This window comes from Xenia sp. Carnegie-2017, unplaced genomic scaffold (genome assembly GCF_021976095.1).
Source record: "Xenia sp. Carnegie-2017 unplaced genomic scaffold, XeniaSp_v1 HiC_scaffold_24, whole genome shotgun sequence".
NCBI classification, from domain to species: domain Eukaryota; kingdom Metazoa; phylum Cnidaria; class Anthozoa; order Malacalcyonacea; family Xeniidae; genus Xenia; species Xenia sp. Carnegie-2017.
This window is the reverse complement of record NW_025813487.1, coordinates 3408889-3429396: the sequence shown is the minus strand read 5'-3', so window position 1 is coordinate 3429396 and position 20508 is coordinate 3408889. Positions and strand designations below refer to the sequence as shown.

The 20508-nt window shown below is 33.9% G+C and overlaps 2 protein-coding genes and 1 long non-coding RNA gene across 6 annotated transcripts in view; 2 read left to right on the top strand and 1 right to left on the bottom strand.

Annotated features, from left to right (window-relative positions):
• Nucleotides 1-6754: 6754 nt before the first annotated feature.
• LOC124451033 (brefeldin A-inhibited guanine nucleotide-exchange protein 2-like) lies at nucleotides 6755-7915 on the top strand. Of its 2 annotated transcripts, none has more exons than XM_047001665.1 (2): nucleotides 6755-6864; nucleotides 7465-7915. In XM_047001665.1, the coding sequence occupies exons 1-2, from the start codon at nucleotides 6802-6804 to the stop codon at nucleotides 7672-7674; spliced, it is 273 nt and encodes a 90-aa protein (XP_046857621.1). In that variant the 5' UTR covers nucleotides 6755-6801; the 3' UTR covers nucleotides 7675-7915. The 2 variants fall into 2 exon arrangements, 1 of the variants encoding a protein (XP_046857621.1); XR_006950323.1 differs by lacking the exon at nucleotides 6755-6864 and adding an exon at nucleotides 6989-7099.
• A 724-nt stretch (nucleotides 7916-8639) lies between these two features.
• Nucleotides 8640-9953, bottom strand: LOC124451221. The gene is made up of 2 exons (XR_006950381.1): nucleotides 9413-9953; nucleotides 8640-8768 (listed from the first exon to the last, which is right to left on the bottom strand). It is a non-coding gene; the product is annotated as an uncharacterized LOC124451221 (long non-coding RNA).
• Nucleotides 8668-20508, top strand: part of LOC124451193 — a 47217-nt gene continuing 35376 nt past the window's right edge. For 2 of the 3 annotated variants that reach the window (XM_047001818.1, XM_047001820.1), the window contains exons 1-4: nucleotides 8668-8747; nucleotides 8837-9033; nucleotides 10397-10593; nucleotides 11919-12115. The gene's annotated coding sequence lies outside the window, so the exon portion shown is untranslated. The remainder of the gene's footprint in view (nucleotides 8748-8836; nucleotides 9034-10396; nucleotides 10594-11918; nucleotides 12116-20508) is intronic. The other variant, XM_047001819.1, reaches the window with a different exon arrangement.

The following is a 20508-nucleotide window of genomic DNA, read 5'->3' as shown; positions in this document are numbered from 1 at the left end:
GTGACCAAATCTTTCAATCTGTAGTTGTCAATATAAGAAGAGCACGTCTTGACCTTATTCAACGCGTTTAAATAAAAAATATCGTTAGAATCTTACGATTTCTTTTGCGTTTTAATGTCGTTATGCAAAAGTAACGATGCATGATGTTGTAGGGTAGGTTAGAATTCATTAGACCTTAATGAATTTAAAAACTAGACTTTAATTTTGACCAAATCTTTATTGAATCTTGCAATCATATCTTGATAAGTTAAGGTTCTGAGACTGGTTTAAGGGCGTTCTGATTGACGTCACCAACATCTTCTAGCCCAAAATTATAATATTAGCGTTATTTAATAGGCTAAATATGTTTAATTAATAAATAATTGGCGTAATATCGCTGAATAATGGTCAATTGTTACTAGCATTTCATATATATTAATGTAGGGAGAGCATAGTTTTTTTAGCATAGTTTTTTTAAAAATTAGATTTGATAGATATCCGGTAATTTGTTCAAGTACAAACAATGAATTCTAACCCTATAGAGGCCGTTCTTGCTCACAGGCAACAATCACCAAACGAGATGTGTAAGAACTTTTGAAAAGACACGGCTCTCAGAGGGTTAAACAATCATGTTGAACAAATCCATATAATTACATGCTTAACACTATTTATAAAGATACTATTCACTTCAAGCCACATATAAACCACGAGGCGTCATGGAAAGCAGTTGTTGTTCATATGAGTTAGAACAAGACTTTACAAATAAACAACAAGTATAAAGATTTGAGATTGTGCCGAGCAAGATAAAGTTGTTGCCTTCAAATTTCCTCGAAGACAAGTTACCGAAATACGTCTCATTTGATTGCTGATATATTTAAAGTTTTAAACGTGTTGATAAAAAGTCAAGACCGCCAATATCTGAATGCTACTGAACAAGGACATAGCGGACATATTTAAGCATTTGAAAGCCACGGTGTACAGATATATACTATCAGTATTACGTCTTAAATGTTGATAGCAGCAGCAAAAAGAAATTTGGAAGAGGAAAATCCTTGTTTCAAAATCATTAATGAAAATAGATCCTACTGCTGGAAACTACAAATGTAAGTGACTAAACTGACGATAAATGATAATTTGTTTTTGAATTTATTTCTATTGTTCTTGTGAAACTCTCAATGGTTTTTATTGATGCTACGATTTCAGGTTTGTTTCTTCAACATCACATTAGTTATAACTGAATATATGCAATGAATATAAATACACTAAATTTGCCATCTGTCTCCAATGCAGTATGTGGATGAGTGCATAGAAATGCAGTTTTCATAGATTAAGGTGTAGACTTGCAATGAACGAGAACCGTAATTGTTTTTTAGTCAATTTTCTACGACTCTCTACTATATTTTTAGTAGTAGAACCTCGGGGAAAACAGAACGCCCTTAAATTCTCTCCTAACATTAACTTAGCAGTATATGAAATCAAGATTCAATTAATATTTGGACGAAATTAAAGTCTAGTTTATAAATTCATTATCGTCTCACGAATCTTAACCTACAACATGCATCTTTGCTTTGCATACCGACATTAAAACGCAAAAAATCTGTAGAGTCTGATGAATTTTTTTATTTTAATACGTTGAAGGATAATTACTTATTGTCTTTGTGAAAGGTGAAAAGCTCGTAAGGAGCCAATCACAATAAAAAAATTATTCATGACAAAAATTAAACAAATGTTAAAAACGAAAACTAGTCATTTAAACGTTGTAGAAAGTAATGTGAATTCTGTCTCTTTACTGACGAAGTACTGAAGTATGAGTTGCATGGAATAATCAAGTAGTCTTAATGGTAGGCCTCGTAATATGAAAGCTTTCAATGTAAAATGCTTTGATAACGATGTAAAGCCTTTGATCGTTTGAAACTTGTTACATCTTTCAAACTTAACCGACTAAAGCTGTTCGTGCAATGTAGGTGAATGTTCTACCATTTGGATAGTCAAGCAGAAAACATATAACAATTTGCTCATTCTCGAAATATATGATTAAGAATTTTAAAACGCAAACTAACGTCATATGTAGAGTTCTTTATCATGAAATGTCGTACATATGTTTCATACTTTCTTATATTGTAGATCCCACATGGATAGAGTTGTGAAAATCCCTTTACCACCTGTGTCATTCACTTCAATTACTCTTACTAGATTGTCATTAATCATGTGTCATGGTGATTCATGGCCAAGAATGCTCGTTTGTAGTTTGGATTCTTTGTTGATGTCAGTTGTTTGTTCATATAATGATGATGGGCCCCATTGTTATATGAGCCCACCTAAAGGTGAGCAGCTGACATTCATAGGAGATCAAATCTACACTAAGCATTCTTTGAGTGATGATATAACTGGGGTATTGAAGTGATCCCTTTTCCTTCGCTTGAAGTTACTATAAGAGTGCATCGAAAACAGTAATCTATCGAATTGGGTTTCATAATACCAGTAGCCCCTTAACTGGTTACCTCGATTACTTTGTGTATGGAATGGTATAAACGTATAGAATGGACATTGCATAACGGTATTTGTACGTGTGAATATTAATATTGAAATGGTTGGAATATAATCTACGAAGATGGAAAACAAGCGAGTAGAAAAACATGATCTATGTCTTGTGGTTTGTAAGTTGAGTAGATGAGCTTTAAAATTAACTTATAGCTATGAGTAACTGCATGAGATATTCATAAAGGATCCTGATGGTCTATTTTTATAATTTGTACCATAATCATGAAAAACACCCATATTTGTTAAAAAATGTCACACAAAGATGTCAATTGCTGTAAGAAAATAGCTGTCTTTCACTCGCTACTTTTTACTAATTTTAATAAACAAAATTGCAATGCTGCAAGTAGGGTTTATTGAATTTTTAACATAAAAATGTTACGATATACACGTTACGATATATACGTAAAAACTGCGCTGTGAAAAAAGTGGAAGAGACCTAGTAAGACGTTTGGATAAGACGGACCGGGACAATGCAGTTCTTTTCAAAATATATAATTTCTGATTTTATTCATTCATTATGCTGACATTTATAATGTGTTTTTTTATAGAGTAGCTACGTCTGTAGGCGTAATAACTAGACATTGAATGAACGATCAAATTGGACAGAAGCACGAAGAAACAAGCGTCCTTTTTGAAAGATTCCCACTTGCGACTTTCGTTATGCATACTATTAATCAGTATAACGCATTTTTAAATTCAACCGTTAAAAATTTCCGTAAAACTAAATTTTCACAATTGTCAAATTTTCGGACAAAACACACGAGTGAAAGCCAGCTATTAATGAAGGTCTTAATAAAGCAACATAGAAATTTTGATCGAATGAAATCTAGTAGACATCAAAAATAATTTGTATACAAGTCACGACGTCACTTTGGTCATTTCATTTTTTATTGTTTGTTGGTAGGTGAATGATCAGGTCAAACGTACTGAATGAATTTTTCATATGATTTATGTATGAGCTGCTATTAGTTTTTATTTTTCGTCTATTCATTAAAATTTTTGTTAACACTCTGCACTCTTTCATTTTTTGTTCTCTACTAAAGTTTTCGTTTCTTTAATTCAAACACAAAATATTTGCGGTGTCAATAAATAGGGTAGTCAGCCAACTTTTTGATCGCTTTGCAAATTTAAGATACAAACGACAAAGCTACCATCTGACTACGCTGCATGTTGAAGTAGATCATCGGGATCATTGAAAACAACAAAAATATGAAACATCTTAAAACAGCAAAAATTTTAGAAAATTTTTTAAAATTTTGATCTTTTTATTTATCCGGTTTTTTACCGGATCCACCGGTTTTCCCTCCCATTTCGTTTTGGTTTGGAAAAAAAAACAGTGTCCACATTTGGGGCCAAGCGAAGTCATTTGTCATAACATTATTTATTGTAGCTATCATGAATATTCACATTTATTTTTATTTCTTGGCCTTTGGGTATAATTCCCAAAACACTGCGCTTAATAAATATTAATGGCATATATTTTGAAAAAAAATATGTACGCAGGTTGTCTCCTCAGTCAGATCTTCTAAGACAATTTTTTTAATCTTCTGCATCAACCAACTCAACGAGAAAATAAAGATGATTTGGAATACCTGATACAGTATGGAAGTGTGATTTTGCGTATTTAGTTTGATTTGCAATTTAGTATTTACACCAAAATTAGTTTTCAGCAAATATTTTAATTATGTATTTCCAAACTAGTGTGAAATCATATATTTATTGTGCAACTGTGACGATGTTAGCAAGTCACGTGTCATGTATTATTAACCAGAGCCTTTAACCAGTGGCTGTGAGTAGTGTGACAATCCCCAGCCTTTCATGAAGATTTCAAATTGTTTATCAACTGGATAGGAGATTTATTCTTCGAATAATAGTTATCCAACCTTTTTTTCATTCAGCCCCTGGTGAATTGTGAAATTGTTTGCTTAAAGATCATATTTAATTAAGAATTGATCATATGAAGCTCAGTTGATATTCATGTGAATGTTGGTTTGAGATCAATTAATCCTTTTATGTTGTTGTATCCTAATCACCTATGATGAATTCCTGTAATGATGTTTTAATCTCATGACGTCATTGACACGGTATGATTGCGTGACTAGTAGAAATGTAAAATTATTGTGAAAGACAAGCTGTTAGCAATCTAGTATTTCCACCAAATATAGTTTTCAGTTAAAAATTTTGATGATGGCATTTCTAAATTTTTGTGAAATCTTATTTATGACGCAAATGTGACGATGTTAGCAAGTCACGTGACATGTATTATTAGCCAGAGACTTTGAACAGTGACTGTGGGGAGTGTGACAATCCCTTTCTTTTGATTAAAATGTGAAAAATTTGATCAAGATAAAAAGAGATTTATCCTATTGATAAGAGTTATCCGCCTTTCGTGCAAACGGCCCCTGGTGACTTGTGCAATTGTTTACATTAACATATAAGATCGTATTTAAGTAAGAATTTATCATATGAAGCTCAGTTGTTATTCATGTGATTTTTGGTGAGGTCAATTAATCCTTTTATGTTGTTGTATCTCAATTATCCATGATGAATTCTTATAATGACGTTATAATCTCATGAAATGGTATAAGTTTATAGGACAGAAAGAAAGACAAAAACTTAAAGAGAAATAGCTCTTGTCATTGTCTGTTTCCAATACCTTTAAATTTAGGACTTAGGAGTGTTAAAGTGTAAGAGCAACCTTTAAGATAATAGTCAAAACTCTTCTGCTTATTCTATAAATAAAACACTTCAAGAAATACATAAAAAAATTTGTAAATAGATTTACCACACGGTGACAGATGTCAATTTCCGCATCAGTGCAAGCTTTGATTACATTCATGTATAATTGCACTGTAAAGCTTTGAAAGCTGTCTTTAAAGAGAGCATTTAAAAAACTCTCTCATATGCATGTTTATGTGAACTTGCTCTAGAAATTACACCATTGCCTTTACTAATGATTTCTATTTCAAACTGAAAAATATTTTAGCTGTCTATATTTTTTCTTCTATTAACATTGTGATAATTAAACTTGTTTTTTTGACATTAAAAATTCTCTTTTCTTAAAATGTGTGTCCGAGAAGATGGTTTAAAGGTTTGATCCAACTTACAAGCTCAATATTAGTAACAAATATAACAATTTTCAAAATAACTAATTACATAGGCGTACGGAGGCTTCAATCTCTGGCTGGACGTGTGTTGTACTTACCCAAAATGTTACGTATTTAAGTAGTATTTCATGTAGAAATTTAAAACCACATGACAATTGGTCAAGTAAAGTTACATTCTTTCAATTCCGTGGCTAAAGATATTAAAGTGGTTTGTTTTTTAGTTGCAAACACCAAAGACACAAGATTGAGAAAATCCAAGGAGTCAGGGGTTGAACCCTTGGGCAACTTTAATTTCTTGAAAATCATCATTCACTGCATTTTGAGTACATTTTTAATAAAAAAAAAAATAAAAGTAAGAAAAAGTGAAAATGATCGATAAAGGCTTTTTGTACAAAGTGAAAATAACAAGAAAACACCTTTTCAAATCTCTATAATTTCCCTGCACAAAAACAACTATTTTAAGGGGGGGGAGTGTCACATATCTTCCCTAGCAGTCACATATCTTCCCTAGCAGATTTGAATCTGTCGAAGAACACGAACCAGGTGACTATGTGTTAGAAATCAATTGAGATTAATAATTTTTTGTCACAGCCTGCTGCCATTTACGTGTTTAATTTACTTTGGTTTATTGGAAAGGCGTAGCAAAGCGTATAATTGATATATGCGTTTGAAAAACTCAATCTGAAGTAAACAGCGACGTCATGTATTATTTCCTGAAACTGCTTATGTTCTAAAAATTTACATTTTTTGCAATGTTTGAAACAATAATGTTGTTCATTGTTACTAATAGAACTAATAATGTTTCTAATTAGTTCTCTTGTTAACACTTATTTTTCATAAAAAATAGCACTGACTTAAGAAACTCATTTTTGTTTTATTTTTTGGCATTCGTTTCTTATTTCATTTTATTTTGGAGGACCTCTAATAAGATAAATTAGCCCTTTGTTTCGCATGTTCAGAAGTTTGATTTTTACCGACAAATGAAAAAATCGTCTGAGCGTGAATACGGAAATGTTCAACCAACACCCGAGTGACATTTTTTAATTTTTTCATGTATGTACTTTAACGTCGTAAAATCATCTCAATATTTTAGTTGTGCAGACTGAAAGGATGCTGTTCAATTCATTGATCATTAAGTGTGTCGTTCAATAGGAAATTATCCAAATGATCGACAATGTCGTCTTTTTTCCCAAGCACCAGCAAGCGGGAAGATGAAGATACTATGGCTGAATTACAGGTCAGTTGTAATTACAGTCGTTGTAGCTAATACTGAGATGAATTGCTTTGTCGTAATGTTGTTATACCATATTTCCCCTTGGTGACATAACAAAGTTCTTAGCTTAAGCACAGAATATGTAATATACAGAAAAGACACTTGGCATCTTTACTTGTTAGGAATAAATTTAATCAATGAAAAACTTTGTCAAACATAATGTGCCAGGATTGTTACCATTGCACTTGACTGTATACAAGTAAGTTGTTTTTTTTTGATGTGTTAGGACACTTGGAGTCTTTAGTTGTAACAAATAGATTTAATCTCGGAAACATTGTCATTGCGTTGTCTCTAAGCCATTACAATTGGATAGCACAAAATAAAGTTGCTACAGAACATTTTATGTTACTTTCCTCCAAAATTTCTCCCAGAATAAGCTAGAAGATCCATACTTCAAAAAATTGGTCATTATTGCTATCCTTATCTATCCACAGTACTTACTCATATCCAATCCTCCAAGTTCCCATGTGTCTTTTCACCAGAATCCTTTATCCCTCCATATGTCTATGTAGGTCATGTATTCATCTTATATAAAGTTCTATATTTCATATTCTTTGTTTTTAGAAACTCATTGCTTATGGTCATATTGTTGGCGATACACCAGACTCCATTGAACCAGAGAGGCGTTTAATTGACAGAATTATTGAGACTATTTGTAGTTGCTTTACTGGTATAATTACTGATGTAAACGTTCAAATACAAATTATAAAGATATTTATAAAGAGTAATCTCCAACTATTAAAGTATTTAATGAGAGAAATGATGTATCTTTGAAGAATTTAGCGAGGGTAACGACATATGTTTCTTACATTTTTAGTCTAATTTTTTATTATTTTTAATATTACGTCACCTACACCAGATATAACATAAAGTTCACAAAAAATATTCTCGTACTATATTGAACTTGCAGAAACGATGTTTTTTTCAAGGGAAAGAGCTATTTGTTATATAAATATAAGAAAAAGTATGCTAGGAAGACAATTTGATCTTTTTTAAAAACAGAACATTAATTTAATTTTCAAAGCCTTTATCAAACTTTCTATTTTATAAAGTTATTATAAATTACTTACAAAAATCATCACAGAAAAGAGTATCCAACCATGTATCAAAACCGTATGAGGTACATACCCATATTTTTCAAGGAGTTTAATGAATTTTTATCATCTATTGAATTTAAAAGTATTGTCAATTTTTCGTAGATTCTTTACAATACGACAATAATTCGTGATAAAAGTTTATAAGTTCTGATAGAAAACAAATTGTAAAATTAATATTATTGTGACGTTTCGTCTTTTAATAAATTTAATTTTACAATTTGTTTTTTTTTGGTCTATTTCTATGGCTCTAATCAGAACTTTATGTTGGGCATTAATTTTTATCACACGAATTCGATTTCCGCTCGGCAAGTCTCTCGCTACGACAGTAAGAAATTGAAGGTCTGTTATGCCGATCGGTACTTAGTACCAATTACATCAATACACCTCTTGATCTTTGACCCTGGAATTTCGGTAAAATAGTTTCGCCATTTCCATTTGGACAATTTTTGGCCTTTATTCTCTTCAAACTTTTTTTCAAATTTATACTGGAACCTGTTGCACGAAGCGTGGATAGCGTTATCCATTGGATAGTAGTTTTTTAAATTTGTGAATATGCATGGTTATATTTTGTTTATGATGATGAAACTGTGTAATTCTAGAACCAATATTGTATTTTATTTATTGTCCAGTTCGAATCGTTGATTTTTCCCTTTTAAGGTATTTTTGAAGCGCTCAAAAACGTTGCTACTTATGTCAATGATAGCGTTATTTGACCTTCGTGCAACTGATCTCTTCTCTGGTAATTTATTGGTAAAGTCTCAGCCTTGGTCTCTGTAAAAAATATAAATCTTGTGAGAACTATATATGGACAATGAACATGATTATTGTCTACATTTCAGCTGTATCCAGTTACAAGTGCGGAAGTGAATCAGAATGATCTCGTGATGAGCACATCCCTTGCATTTGAATGATGTGTACATTACAATACGATTAAAGGGAAAATCGAAAAAATATTTCAATATAAAACTGTGACTCTACGGTGTGGAACGAAATAATAAGTGTGGAAATAAAGAAATAGTCGTTTTGGTCATATTTGGTGAGTAAAATTGTGTAAAACATTGATTTTAAAGCCGTATTGTTTAGCTACTCGTTGTATTGTATCAAAGGTTTGACTAAATGGCAGAATAATCCTCCACTTGGATTCATTGACTGTGCATCCACATTTTCAGTAGATGCACATGATATTATGCCGTATATAAGACGATTCTAACTTCTGAGAAAAGAAAAATCAACGTGAAACGAAACTATAAGCTAAATAGCGCTACATCTATTGGACAATACGATAATATATATTTATGCTTAGTATATCAAATTGCGTTTCATCATATAAACACAAATGATCTGTTTATCAACCAAAACGACTATATTTTATTATTTAAATCAACCACAAACGATTTGCATCAATTATACATTACCACATTGACAGGTAGTTATAGATTTATAGTGCCATTGTCGCACAACCTAAGCGTTCTGTTGTGCGGGATGCTAAATCACCATTCTTTTGACGACAAACGTTGGTCATTACCACGAGTATTAAGATCAAAAAATGCGTATCCAATTCGTCCCTTCAAGACTTCAACTCAATGCGTTACAATGCATTAATCAAATGCGTCGATAAAATGCGACCATCAAAAATGCGTATTGAAACAACCAGAAACAGCGTTTGCAGCCTCTATATATACTACACATTCAACAAGATAAAATTACAAAGTTTCCTCTTTGCCACGATTGGAAAGAAGGACTTCCTCAGCAACTCAATGCTTTAAATTTCCCATGACAAATGCATGTGCGTAATTTAACGTAAATAGTTCCCATTTTACCATGCTCTTACTTCTTTTGTAATGTTCGTGCTTACAGAAAGAGAAAGATACTTCACTTGTTTTTATTATTTATGAAAATTTCTTCCCGTATACTATTTTATAATGATAAGTTTTACATCGTCCATATTATTATTGATAAATTGATAAATATTACGACAAGCAGGTCACGTTGCAAGAAAAACTGTCTGTTGCTCATTTCTTTTGCTGTTTTCAGTTTTTCCAATTTTTATGAGCACAAAATGGTTAAAGCCACAAAGAATTCAACATAATTTATGTATTTTTTTAATGATCCTTTTATTCATTTGAAAATGACTGACTCAAGTAGTACCAACTATTGTCTGACTATAGCTGTTGATCTTTGCTTTGGAAACTCAAACTTTGACAAAAAATGGCCATTTGGATCGATATTTGGATACATTTTGCCTATTTTTTATTCTAATAATTTTTTGAAATCATATTGGTAACTTATTATAAAAGTCTATGTCAAAAACATAAATCTGGTGAGAACCATATATGGACAATGAACATGATTCATTTTGAACATGAACATGAACATGATTCATTTTGTCTACTTTTCAGCTGTATCAAGTTACAAGTGCGGAAGTTAATCAGAATGATCTCGTGATGAGCCCATCCTTTGCATTTCAATGATGTGTACATTACAATACGAAGAAAGACAAAATCGAAGAAATATTTCAATATAAAACTGTGACTCTACGTTGTGGAACGAAATAATAAGTGTGGAAAAGAAGAAATAGTCGTTTTTATCATATTTGGTGAGTAAAATTGTGTAAAACATTGATTTTAAAGCCGTATTGTTTAGCTACTCGTTGTATTGTAAGGTTTGACTAAATGTCTGAATACTCGTCCACTTGGATTCATTGACTGTGTATCCACATTTCAGTAGATACACAGATGATATTATACCGTATATAAGACGATTCTAACTTCTGCGAAAAGAAAAAACGTGAAACGAAACTATAAGCTAAATAGCGCTACATCTATTGGACAATACGATAATATATATTTATGCGTAGTATATCAAATTGTGTTTCATCATATAAACACAAATGATCTGTTTACCTATCAAAACGACTATATTTTTATATTTAAATCAACCACGAACGATTTGCATCAATTATACATTACCACATTGATAGATAATTATAGATTTATAGTGCCATTGTCGCACAACCTAAGCGTTCTGTTGTGCGGGATGCTAAATCACGATTCTTTTGACGACAAACGTTGGTTCATAACAACGAGTATTAAAATCAAAAAATGTTTATCCAATTCGTCTCTTCAAGACTTCAACTCAATGCGTTACTATGCATTAATCAAATGCGTCGATAAAATGCGACCATCAAAATGCGTATTGAAACAACCAGAAACAGCGTTTGCAGCCTCTATATATACTAAACATTCAACAAGATAAAATTACAAAGTTTCCTCTTTGCCACGATTGGAAAGAAGGTTTTCCTCAGCAACTCAATGCTTTAAACTTCCCATGACAAATGCATGTGCGTAATTTAACGTAAATAGTTCCCATTTTACCATGCTCTTACTTCTTTAGTAATGTTCTTGCTTACAGAAAGAGAAAGATACTTCACTTGTTTTTATTATTTATGAAAATTTTTTCCGTATACTATTTTATAGTGATAAGTTTTACATCGTCCATATTATTATTGATAAATTGATAAAATTTACGACAAGCAGGTCACGTTGCAAGAAAAACTGTCTGTTGCTCATTTCTATGCTTTTTTTTTCCATTTTCCAATTTTTATGAGCACAAAATGGTTAAAGCCACAAAGAATTCAACATAATTCATATATTTTTTAATGATCCTTTCATTCGTTTGAAAATGACTGACTTAAGTAGTACCAACTATTGTCTGACTATAGCTGCTTATCTTTGCTTTGGAAACTCAAACTGTGACAAAAAATGGCCATTTGGATCGATATTTAGATACATTTTGACCTATTTTCTATTCTAATAATTTTCGGAATCATATTGGTAATTTATTTTAAAAGTCTCTGTCAAAAACATAAATCTGGTGAGAACCATATATGGACAATGAACATGATTATTGTCTACATTTCAGCTGTATCAAGTTACAAGTGCGGAAGTGAATCAGAATGATCTCGTGATGAGCCCATCCCTTGCATTTCAATGATGTGTACATTACAATACGAAGAAAGGCAAAATTGAAGAAATATTTCAATATAAAACTGTGACTCTACGTTGTGGAACGAAATAATAAGTGTGGGAAAGAAGAAATAGTCGCTTTGGTCATATTTGGTGAGTAAAATTGTATAAAACATTGATTTTAAAGTGGTATTGTTTAGCTACTCGTATTGTATCAAAGGTTTGACGAAATGGCAGAATACTCGTCCACTTGGATTCATTTACTGTTCATCCACATTTTTAGTAGATACACAGATACACATGTAAGGTTTGACTAAATGGCAGAATACTCGTCCACTTGGATTCATTGACTGTTCATCCACATTTTTAGCAGATACACAGATACACAAAGCATATATTATACTATATTTAATACATTACAAGGTGATTCTAACTTCCGAGAAAATAAAAATGAGCGTTAAACGAAACTATAAAGGCTGAAACACACTAGGCAGTCGCTTTAGTCCCTCGTCTAAAACTACCGCTTTGCGTGCTTACTAAGCTAGTAACGTAGTCGCGTCATCCATTGAGTTCTATAATAACTAGAGCGGCTATCTCAAGCGCGGCCTTAGATATCTGATGATGCCAAAAAAATGGTGGATTTCGTCCTTTGCCGCTGAGATTTACCGAAATTGACCGCTTTTCCGAAAATTTCACAATTTCCCACCCCCTCCTGAGGAAAGAGTGAGGAAAATGTATGTGTGTATTTGGGATTCGGCAAGCAATTTTTTGATGAAAATGAAGGTAAAAACCTTAAATTCATAACAGCGAGTCAACTGTGGTTGTCAGTTATCTGCTGCTACGAGGATGCATTTATAACTGTCGACGAAAGACCTATATATCGGCTACACATGTATGAATGTAGATGTGCGTCGTTTTCTTACCAGCGTCAAACTTGTTTGATCGATTAAACTCTTTAGTCTATACAAAAAAGTATATCATAGTTCATCTCCACGGTTCACGAGAGAGAAGTTAGCTTATTAGTTATCATTGCTACTTTGCTTCTTTTCATGCAATGGGCAATGGCTTTTTTCGCCACAATTGTAGGATTTTTATTTGCTTCTTTAAAAAAGTACATATTAAATCTCTGGATATTTACGGATTTTCTGTAATTGAGTTTCATATGAAATTTCAAAAAGACTCAAGTCTGCATAGGTTTGGTAAATGAAAACAAACAATATTGTATAGAAATTACTTTAAGTAACCTTTTTGTGATGTTCTGAAGTGCAACTGCATCAAATACTTGTGAAGTTGTAGCACATTTTGATTTTGTTGTATTGATATATGAATTGGGCAAAATGCAAATAATCATCAAAACACTTATGCTTCCAATGGTGTTTATAATTCATTTGTAGTTTTAATACTTCTACCTTTCTTTTTCACTTTGTTTTGTTTTTCCTATATTTGCAATATAAGTGCACTATAATTTGAATGATTAACACAGTTTTCACCTCAATAATAAATTTCATAAGCAGTTGGTAGTGCATTTTGTTCTTTGAGTATCCACATTTGGTGTTTTGTTCATACAAGAATGATGAAGTGCAAGTAGATATGTTATAGCAAGGCAATAAAACCAAATGAATTACATTCCTATAGTGTACTTTTATGCTAGAAGCTTAAAAGCTTTTTAGAAATTAGAAAGTTATTGGATTATATTACCTCTATATCATCAATCTCATGATAAGAAATAAGAAGCAAAAAATTTGTAGAAAAGCTTTGAAAAGTGAAAACTTTCTTTAAAAAGCAGCAATAATGCATATGATAAATCTCCATTCTGTACTCTAATAGGTAAATAAGCTCAAATTTTTCTTAAAGAAATATAAGAAATATACAGTACAGTAAATTTAAAGGTTTCATCACTGAATCTTTAATGCTTCAGTATAGTGCATTAGATATTAGTAACATTCAAACAACACTCAACTAAAATATTTTGATAAAGATATGACATGATTTAAACATTAAGTTACATAAAACCCAATGGCTTATGCAGTTTGAAGCTTCACATCTGCATTGACTCATCATCAATCTCAGTGCAAATGTTTACATAGACACAAACTTTATGGCCTTCCATTTTACATGTTTGTGAATTGACAATTCATTAAGCATCAAAACACACACAACCTTCTTGCCATCTTTCTTTGGATCATGAACTTTAACTTCAAGGCATCCTTAGTGAATCCATTGTCTCCATCCATAGAATTTGACCACGATCAAATTAAATAACTCTGGATAGGGCAGATAATAAATCAGTTATCTTTACAGCATTATCATTTTTTAAGACTCTGCCTGGTCAATAATATCTTCCAGTCATCTTTACTCCTTGATCTTCCCTGCATGTTGTCAGCAAAAAGAACATAACAAGCTCTGCTCTAAATCACGGCTACCGTTGGGGCTGATCATTTTTTTTTGATACTTACTCACAGAGCAAAATGTGTGCAGGGTCTTTTTTGCTTTAGAGAAACTATTTTGCAAATAAATGGGTAAATTTACGATTTCATGCATTAACAAATGACAGAAAAGTATGCAGAATTTTATGAACAAAAAAAGGAAAACATCAGTATATTTTGCGTTCAAGTCAGTCTTAAAAAATACGATCTTTAATATGTATTTTATGGCTTTTCAAGTGCATGTATAATTGCTTTTCAATCGTTGACGGACTAACAAAACAAACAACTACCTCACCTGTGAGAAGCGATATGTTCCTTTTTGTGGAAACTACGACATCCAACAATTGAACGATTGAAGTGTCGGCATTATAAAAGAAATGCCAAAAAAGAATCGTCACAGAATATGGAACTACGATATCCATATTCTGTGATATCGTGTTTGTTCTTGAAAAACTCTTTATAATTTACTATAGACACCAGGGGGAGGTCGAGAATATTATTTTTCTGCAAAGCGATCATTTCAGCTGAAATACGTCCTTTGGCCGCCATTTTTTTGGCATCCTCGCCCCAGTAAAGTTAACCGCTCTAGTTATTATAGAACTCAATGGCGTCATCTAGTCGCTTTGAAGGTTCAACATGTTGAACTTTTGACATAAGTCGCTTTAGTCGCTTTACACTGATTGGCCAATAGATACATTTTAACTTCCTAAATGCATATCATATTCCCTGTCATAAGCATCATACGGAATTTATAGATTATGCCTTGGAAAACGAGGGCAATATATAGTGAATTCACAATGGAATCTTTCAGTTTTTATATGACTTATCAAATAGGGACAATAGGAGCTACAAACTGGAACCCTAAGGCACAACCTAAATGCACAGAATAAGATTGTCCACGATATACGCGTAATGGGCTATGATCATATTGGCGTGTTTTAACTGGCTTGTTCTCTTTTCTCCACCTAGTAGTTTGTACTGAGTAAATATTCATATATTAGTAGCTATAATAAAGGCAAAAATAAAAAGTTTAAGTTATGTCTTTGTGTGTAACAAACAGAAATCTCCGCCATGTTCAATAGACGCCACGGTAAAAGTCGCGATGGTCGCTGCATGTGTGTTTCTGGCTTTCAAGCGACTGACGCGTCAGCATCAATTCGCTTTGGACGCGCGACTGAAGCAACTGCCTAGTGTGTTTCAGCCTTAAGCTAAATGGCGCTATGTCTTATTGGATAATACGATAATATATATTTATGCCTGGTTTAGTAAATTGCGTCTCATCTTGTTAACACAAATGATCTGTTTTCCTATCAAAACGACTATATGATAATATTTATATCAACTGCGAACGATTTGCATGAATTATACACTACCACAGTAATAAGTAAATATAGATTTAAAATGCAATCGCACACGCAGTACTCTCATGATAATGCACAATTAAATTTATTTAAATTGATAAAAAATTTTAAGCCAGGTCTCGTTGTCACAAAAAAGTGTACGTTTTCTTTTTCTTTTGCTGTTTTGCATTTTTTGATGATCCTTTTGTTCGTTTAAAAATGCCTGACATGGAAGTCGACTAATTCACTGATTTCAAGAATCACAGGATTTTATCATCAAAGAGGAATCAAGTTAGAAAGAAAAGAGCTTGAATTTCTTACACATAAGATATTTATTTGTTTTGAATAAAAGTGCGGTTTTTATCTTTGGACAGCAACTTGTGTCAATCACTTTGTTTGATGTCATTTAATAAATTTTTAAACATTTGCTGCATGAAATTAGAAAATCAGTTCGATTTTGACGAACAGCTTATTTTGCTCACATTGTCACATTCAACATCTAAACATTATTGATGTTACAATAAGGTTTGAACTATGATCACCATTTTTAAACTGATATGTATGTGGTCGCGTTTTTTATATTTAAGTGCTTCTATGACGAAAACTTAACGTTAAAAAATCATCGATTTTAGCATTCAATAGTTTAAACACATATCAAGTATTGCTTTCGTAAAATGTAAGCAAAAATTAGGAAATTGAACGAGACTTACCTGAAGTTGAAGTTTGATTGGGATTCTATTAGTATCTACAAAGCAGAAATTACACGAGATACTACGCATGCGCACATTGGTCATATTTCAAAGATAGTGGCCACATGAACCGCCTAAATGTGCATATGAACGATATGCAGGAAGGCAGTAACATGATGGTGGGCGTGTAATGTCTGCACTGTAGATCCTAATAGAATCCCAATCGAACTTCAACTTCAGGTAAGTCTCGTTCAATTTCCTAATTCTATTAGCATCTACCGCAGAGATCCCACGAGATTTGAAAGTCATGTGGACACACTTCATGCCTACCCGCAAATACGCCATTAAGGTATAAACTTATTTTAATTGGAGATGTGCCAAACATACCCTGAAATAGTAACAAATATGAATTTAAAGTATTTCCTTCTCTTGCACTATACATGCAAGTATATGTGTTCTGAACTCCCTGCCAAGTTCAGCTAAAGAGATTTCTCGTCCAGTATCTTTCTTATTGGGAAGCTGAAAGAATGGCATTCTCAAACTCCGCATTGCCACATTGAGACACAACGTTCTTATTGTAAAACCGATGAAAAACACAATCAGTCTTCCAACTTGCAGCTTTCAGTATGGAGTTTATCGAAACATCACATTGCTTTGCTTTACTGGTGTCTGCGGCTCGTGTACCATGTGGTTTGAACGTTTCTATATCAATTCCTGCAGCTTGCATGACAACCTTTATCCAACGAGATATAGATGACTTTGATACTTTATGAAAGGGTCGAATTGTGGTAAGAAATAGTTGATTTTCTTGACCCCGAATGGGAGCAGTGCGTTTAATATATTCTTCCATGACTGAGGCAACACATAGTCGGTGGTCGCAGGGAACTTTGGTATCACTAAAGTAGGTTGAATGCGTGTTGGTCCAGACTGTTTGACAAGTTTGACGATATAGAAGGTGTATGAGTCCTCTTCTTTCTTTACAGTTAAGAGGTTCATGAGGTGGAGTGATTGGGCACGCTGCCCTGTGACTAATGCACAGAGCATTACCAACTTATGAGTTAGCTGTTGTAGGGTTAAGTCTTCTACTGCGGGATATGTCTTTAAATACTCTAAAACAATGGAGGTGTCCCAGGTCACTTGATATCTTGGTAGTGCTGGTCTAGAATGGAACACTCCCTTCATAAATCTCTGAACCATATAATGTGTACCAATCGTAGAATTCCCTTCAGTAATAACGAATGAAGATAACATACTTCGAGCAGTGTTTATGCAACTGTAACTCATCCCTTGATGAAATAGGTGCTGTAGAAAGTCTAGAACTGCCGGTAAAGTTGGATGAAGGGGATCTGCATTCCGTTTATTAGCATAGAGTTACCACTTGTTAAGGTACACCTGATATTGTTTTGTATTCCTTGCCGCCAGGAATTGAGTATTGTTGCTTGAGCCTGTGGTGAAATGCCCTTACTTGAGAGTGATCTCCGGATAAGAGACAAGCTATCAGTCTCAGTCTAAGTCTCCCTTTGAGTAGATATTCCTTTGTTTAATTGGATGGTAAGCTCACGTTGCTTTTGTTTTTGGGTAGGAGAATGGGTCAGTGAATAATTAATCTTGCCAGCATCGGATACTAGGATTGAGTTGGCCAATTCGGCAAGATGAGAATTGTCCGTGCCTGGGCCATTTCTACTTTTTTGTAAAACGTGTGATATAATACTAAAGGGTGGAAAAGCCTAAAGAAACAATTTACTCCAATCAATGCAAAAAGCGTCAATAGCTCACGCCTGTGAATCTGGGTGCTAGGAGACATAGGGTTGATAGTTTAGTCTAGAAGCAAACCCATCAACTTCTAGTGTCCCAAAATATGCTGTTATTTCAGGAAATAATTCAACATCAAGCTTCCATTCTTTGGAATCATCAAATGTTCTGGAAGCTTTGTAAGCCACCACATTAAGTTTCCTAGGGATATAGCTGTCAGTTAACCATATGTCCCTGATTCTGCCCCCACGCCCATATTTCCCTTGCAATTTTATTGCAATGGTGAGAGTGGTAGCCCCCCATTTAGTTAATATATGCAAGGGCCGTGGTATTATCTGTTATTACTTTAATGTGGGTGTGGGCTAGATCTCTACATAGAGATTGTAGCCCAAACAGTATTGCTTTGAGTTCCAGGCAGTTAATGTGCGAGTCTATTTCGGCGATTGACCATTCACCTCCGGGGGACTGTTTGTTAATACGTGCGCCCCATCCCTTGGTAGAGGCGTCCGCATTCAATACGTGGTCAATCCTGCCATGATTCAGATGTTTTTTGGACTCATATGCATTATCAATCCACCAAGATACGTCCTCCAACGCCGAAGGAGAGAGTTTCAATGTCGAATCAATGTTACCCCTGTTAGACTTAAGGGCTGTCGTTTTGTCCCTATGAAGATGACGATAAAACAGTGGGCCATATTCAACGCCAGGGAAACAAGCTACCATCATAACAATTAACTTGGCCACTTCCGTATGCTAGGCGAGTCAGATTTTAGCACCCTCCTGGCAACCTCGCATAATTTGTTGTGTTTCTCTATGGATATAGAGATAGTCATACCTATTGAATTTAATACAAACCCTAAATTTAAGACATCTTCAGATTAATGAGTTAATACATATACACGAGGTTTTAAATACAAGCATATAATATGGGGTGTTAAATTACATGTGAGAGGAGTAGGAAATTTAGATGACGGAATTAAGTGAGAATGGCGGTATATTAAAGAAGGTGAAGGGGGATTGAGTTGCCTTGGGTGTTAAGAGAGGGTTTAAGTTTGGATATAAGAAGGCTTTCATGAATCATAAGGTCATATTTGTCGGAGGAGGAAGAGAGAATTGAGAAATCATTAAAATCGGCAGGGTGAGATGTATTTCTTATATGAGAAAGAACTGCAGATGGTGGTGGACATAAGGAAGGCCCTGTTAAGGAGAGATTCCAAGTGTTCTGATATTCTGGTGTGTAAATGACGCGTGGTTTGACCCACATACGATGCAGAGCAGCATCGACACTTGAATGAGTATACAACACCAGATCTCAGGAGCTTGGGAACCCTATCCTTAAAAGGAAAGAAAGAGGAGAGACGCCTGGAAGAACGAAAGACAAAGCGAACGTTGATATGAGGAAAGGCAGCATTGCAGAGTCGAGTGATTTGAGTGCGAATCTGAAGACAGTGTAGGCCAGTGAAAGGGAGACAGAAGTACATGATTTTCTTAGGGCAGTGTGAATAAGATCTTTGGGTTCAAATGTATTGTTGAGGAAGCGGTGAACATGATTGTCAAATATGTATGAAGGGAAGTTGTTTAAGGTGAACAATTTTCTAACGACTTCTAGTTCGGTATGAAAGTGTTCATAGCTGGAGCAGAGGTTGAAAATTCTGTGAAGTAAAGAGGAGATCAAAGAGCGTTTGTATTTAATGGGAATGAAACTATGGAAATTGGTGACCAGTGAAAGTGGGTTTACGATACACGGAGGTGGAAAACTTGCCGTTTGAGCGAGTTATTTTACGTCAAGAAAGGGAGCGTGTTGTCTTTTTCCAGTTCAGATGTAAAGGAGATGTTAGGATGTTGGTTGAGATAGGTAGGAAAAGAGGTATGTGATCCAATGATCGGAAGAGTAGAAAGCAATCATCAACGTAACGTTGGTAAAGAAGGGTTTGAAGGTGGAGGACAGTTGTGAAGCCATGAATTTTCATTGAAGGCCATAAATATGTTCGCAAATAATGGGCCTAGGGGGCTGCCCATAGCCACACCATCAATCTGTTGATAAACTTGGCCGTTAAAGAAGAAATGACAGTTTTTGACGGAGAGGGAGAGAAGTTGAGTGAATTGTGAACGGTCAAGGCCTTGAAAGGACGTGTTATTGGAGAAGATGTGATTAGTTATTATGGCGATTGTTTCATCCACTGGGATGTTCGTGAACAATGATTTAACATCAAAGCTCGCCATCACAACGCTATTGGCGTTAATGTCACTTTGTAAAAGATCTCAATTCTCTCTTCCTCCTCCGACAAATATGACCTTATGATTCATGAAAGCCTTCTTATATCCAAACTTAAACCCTC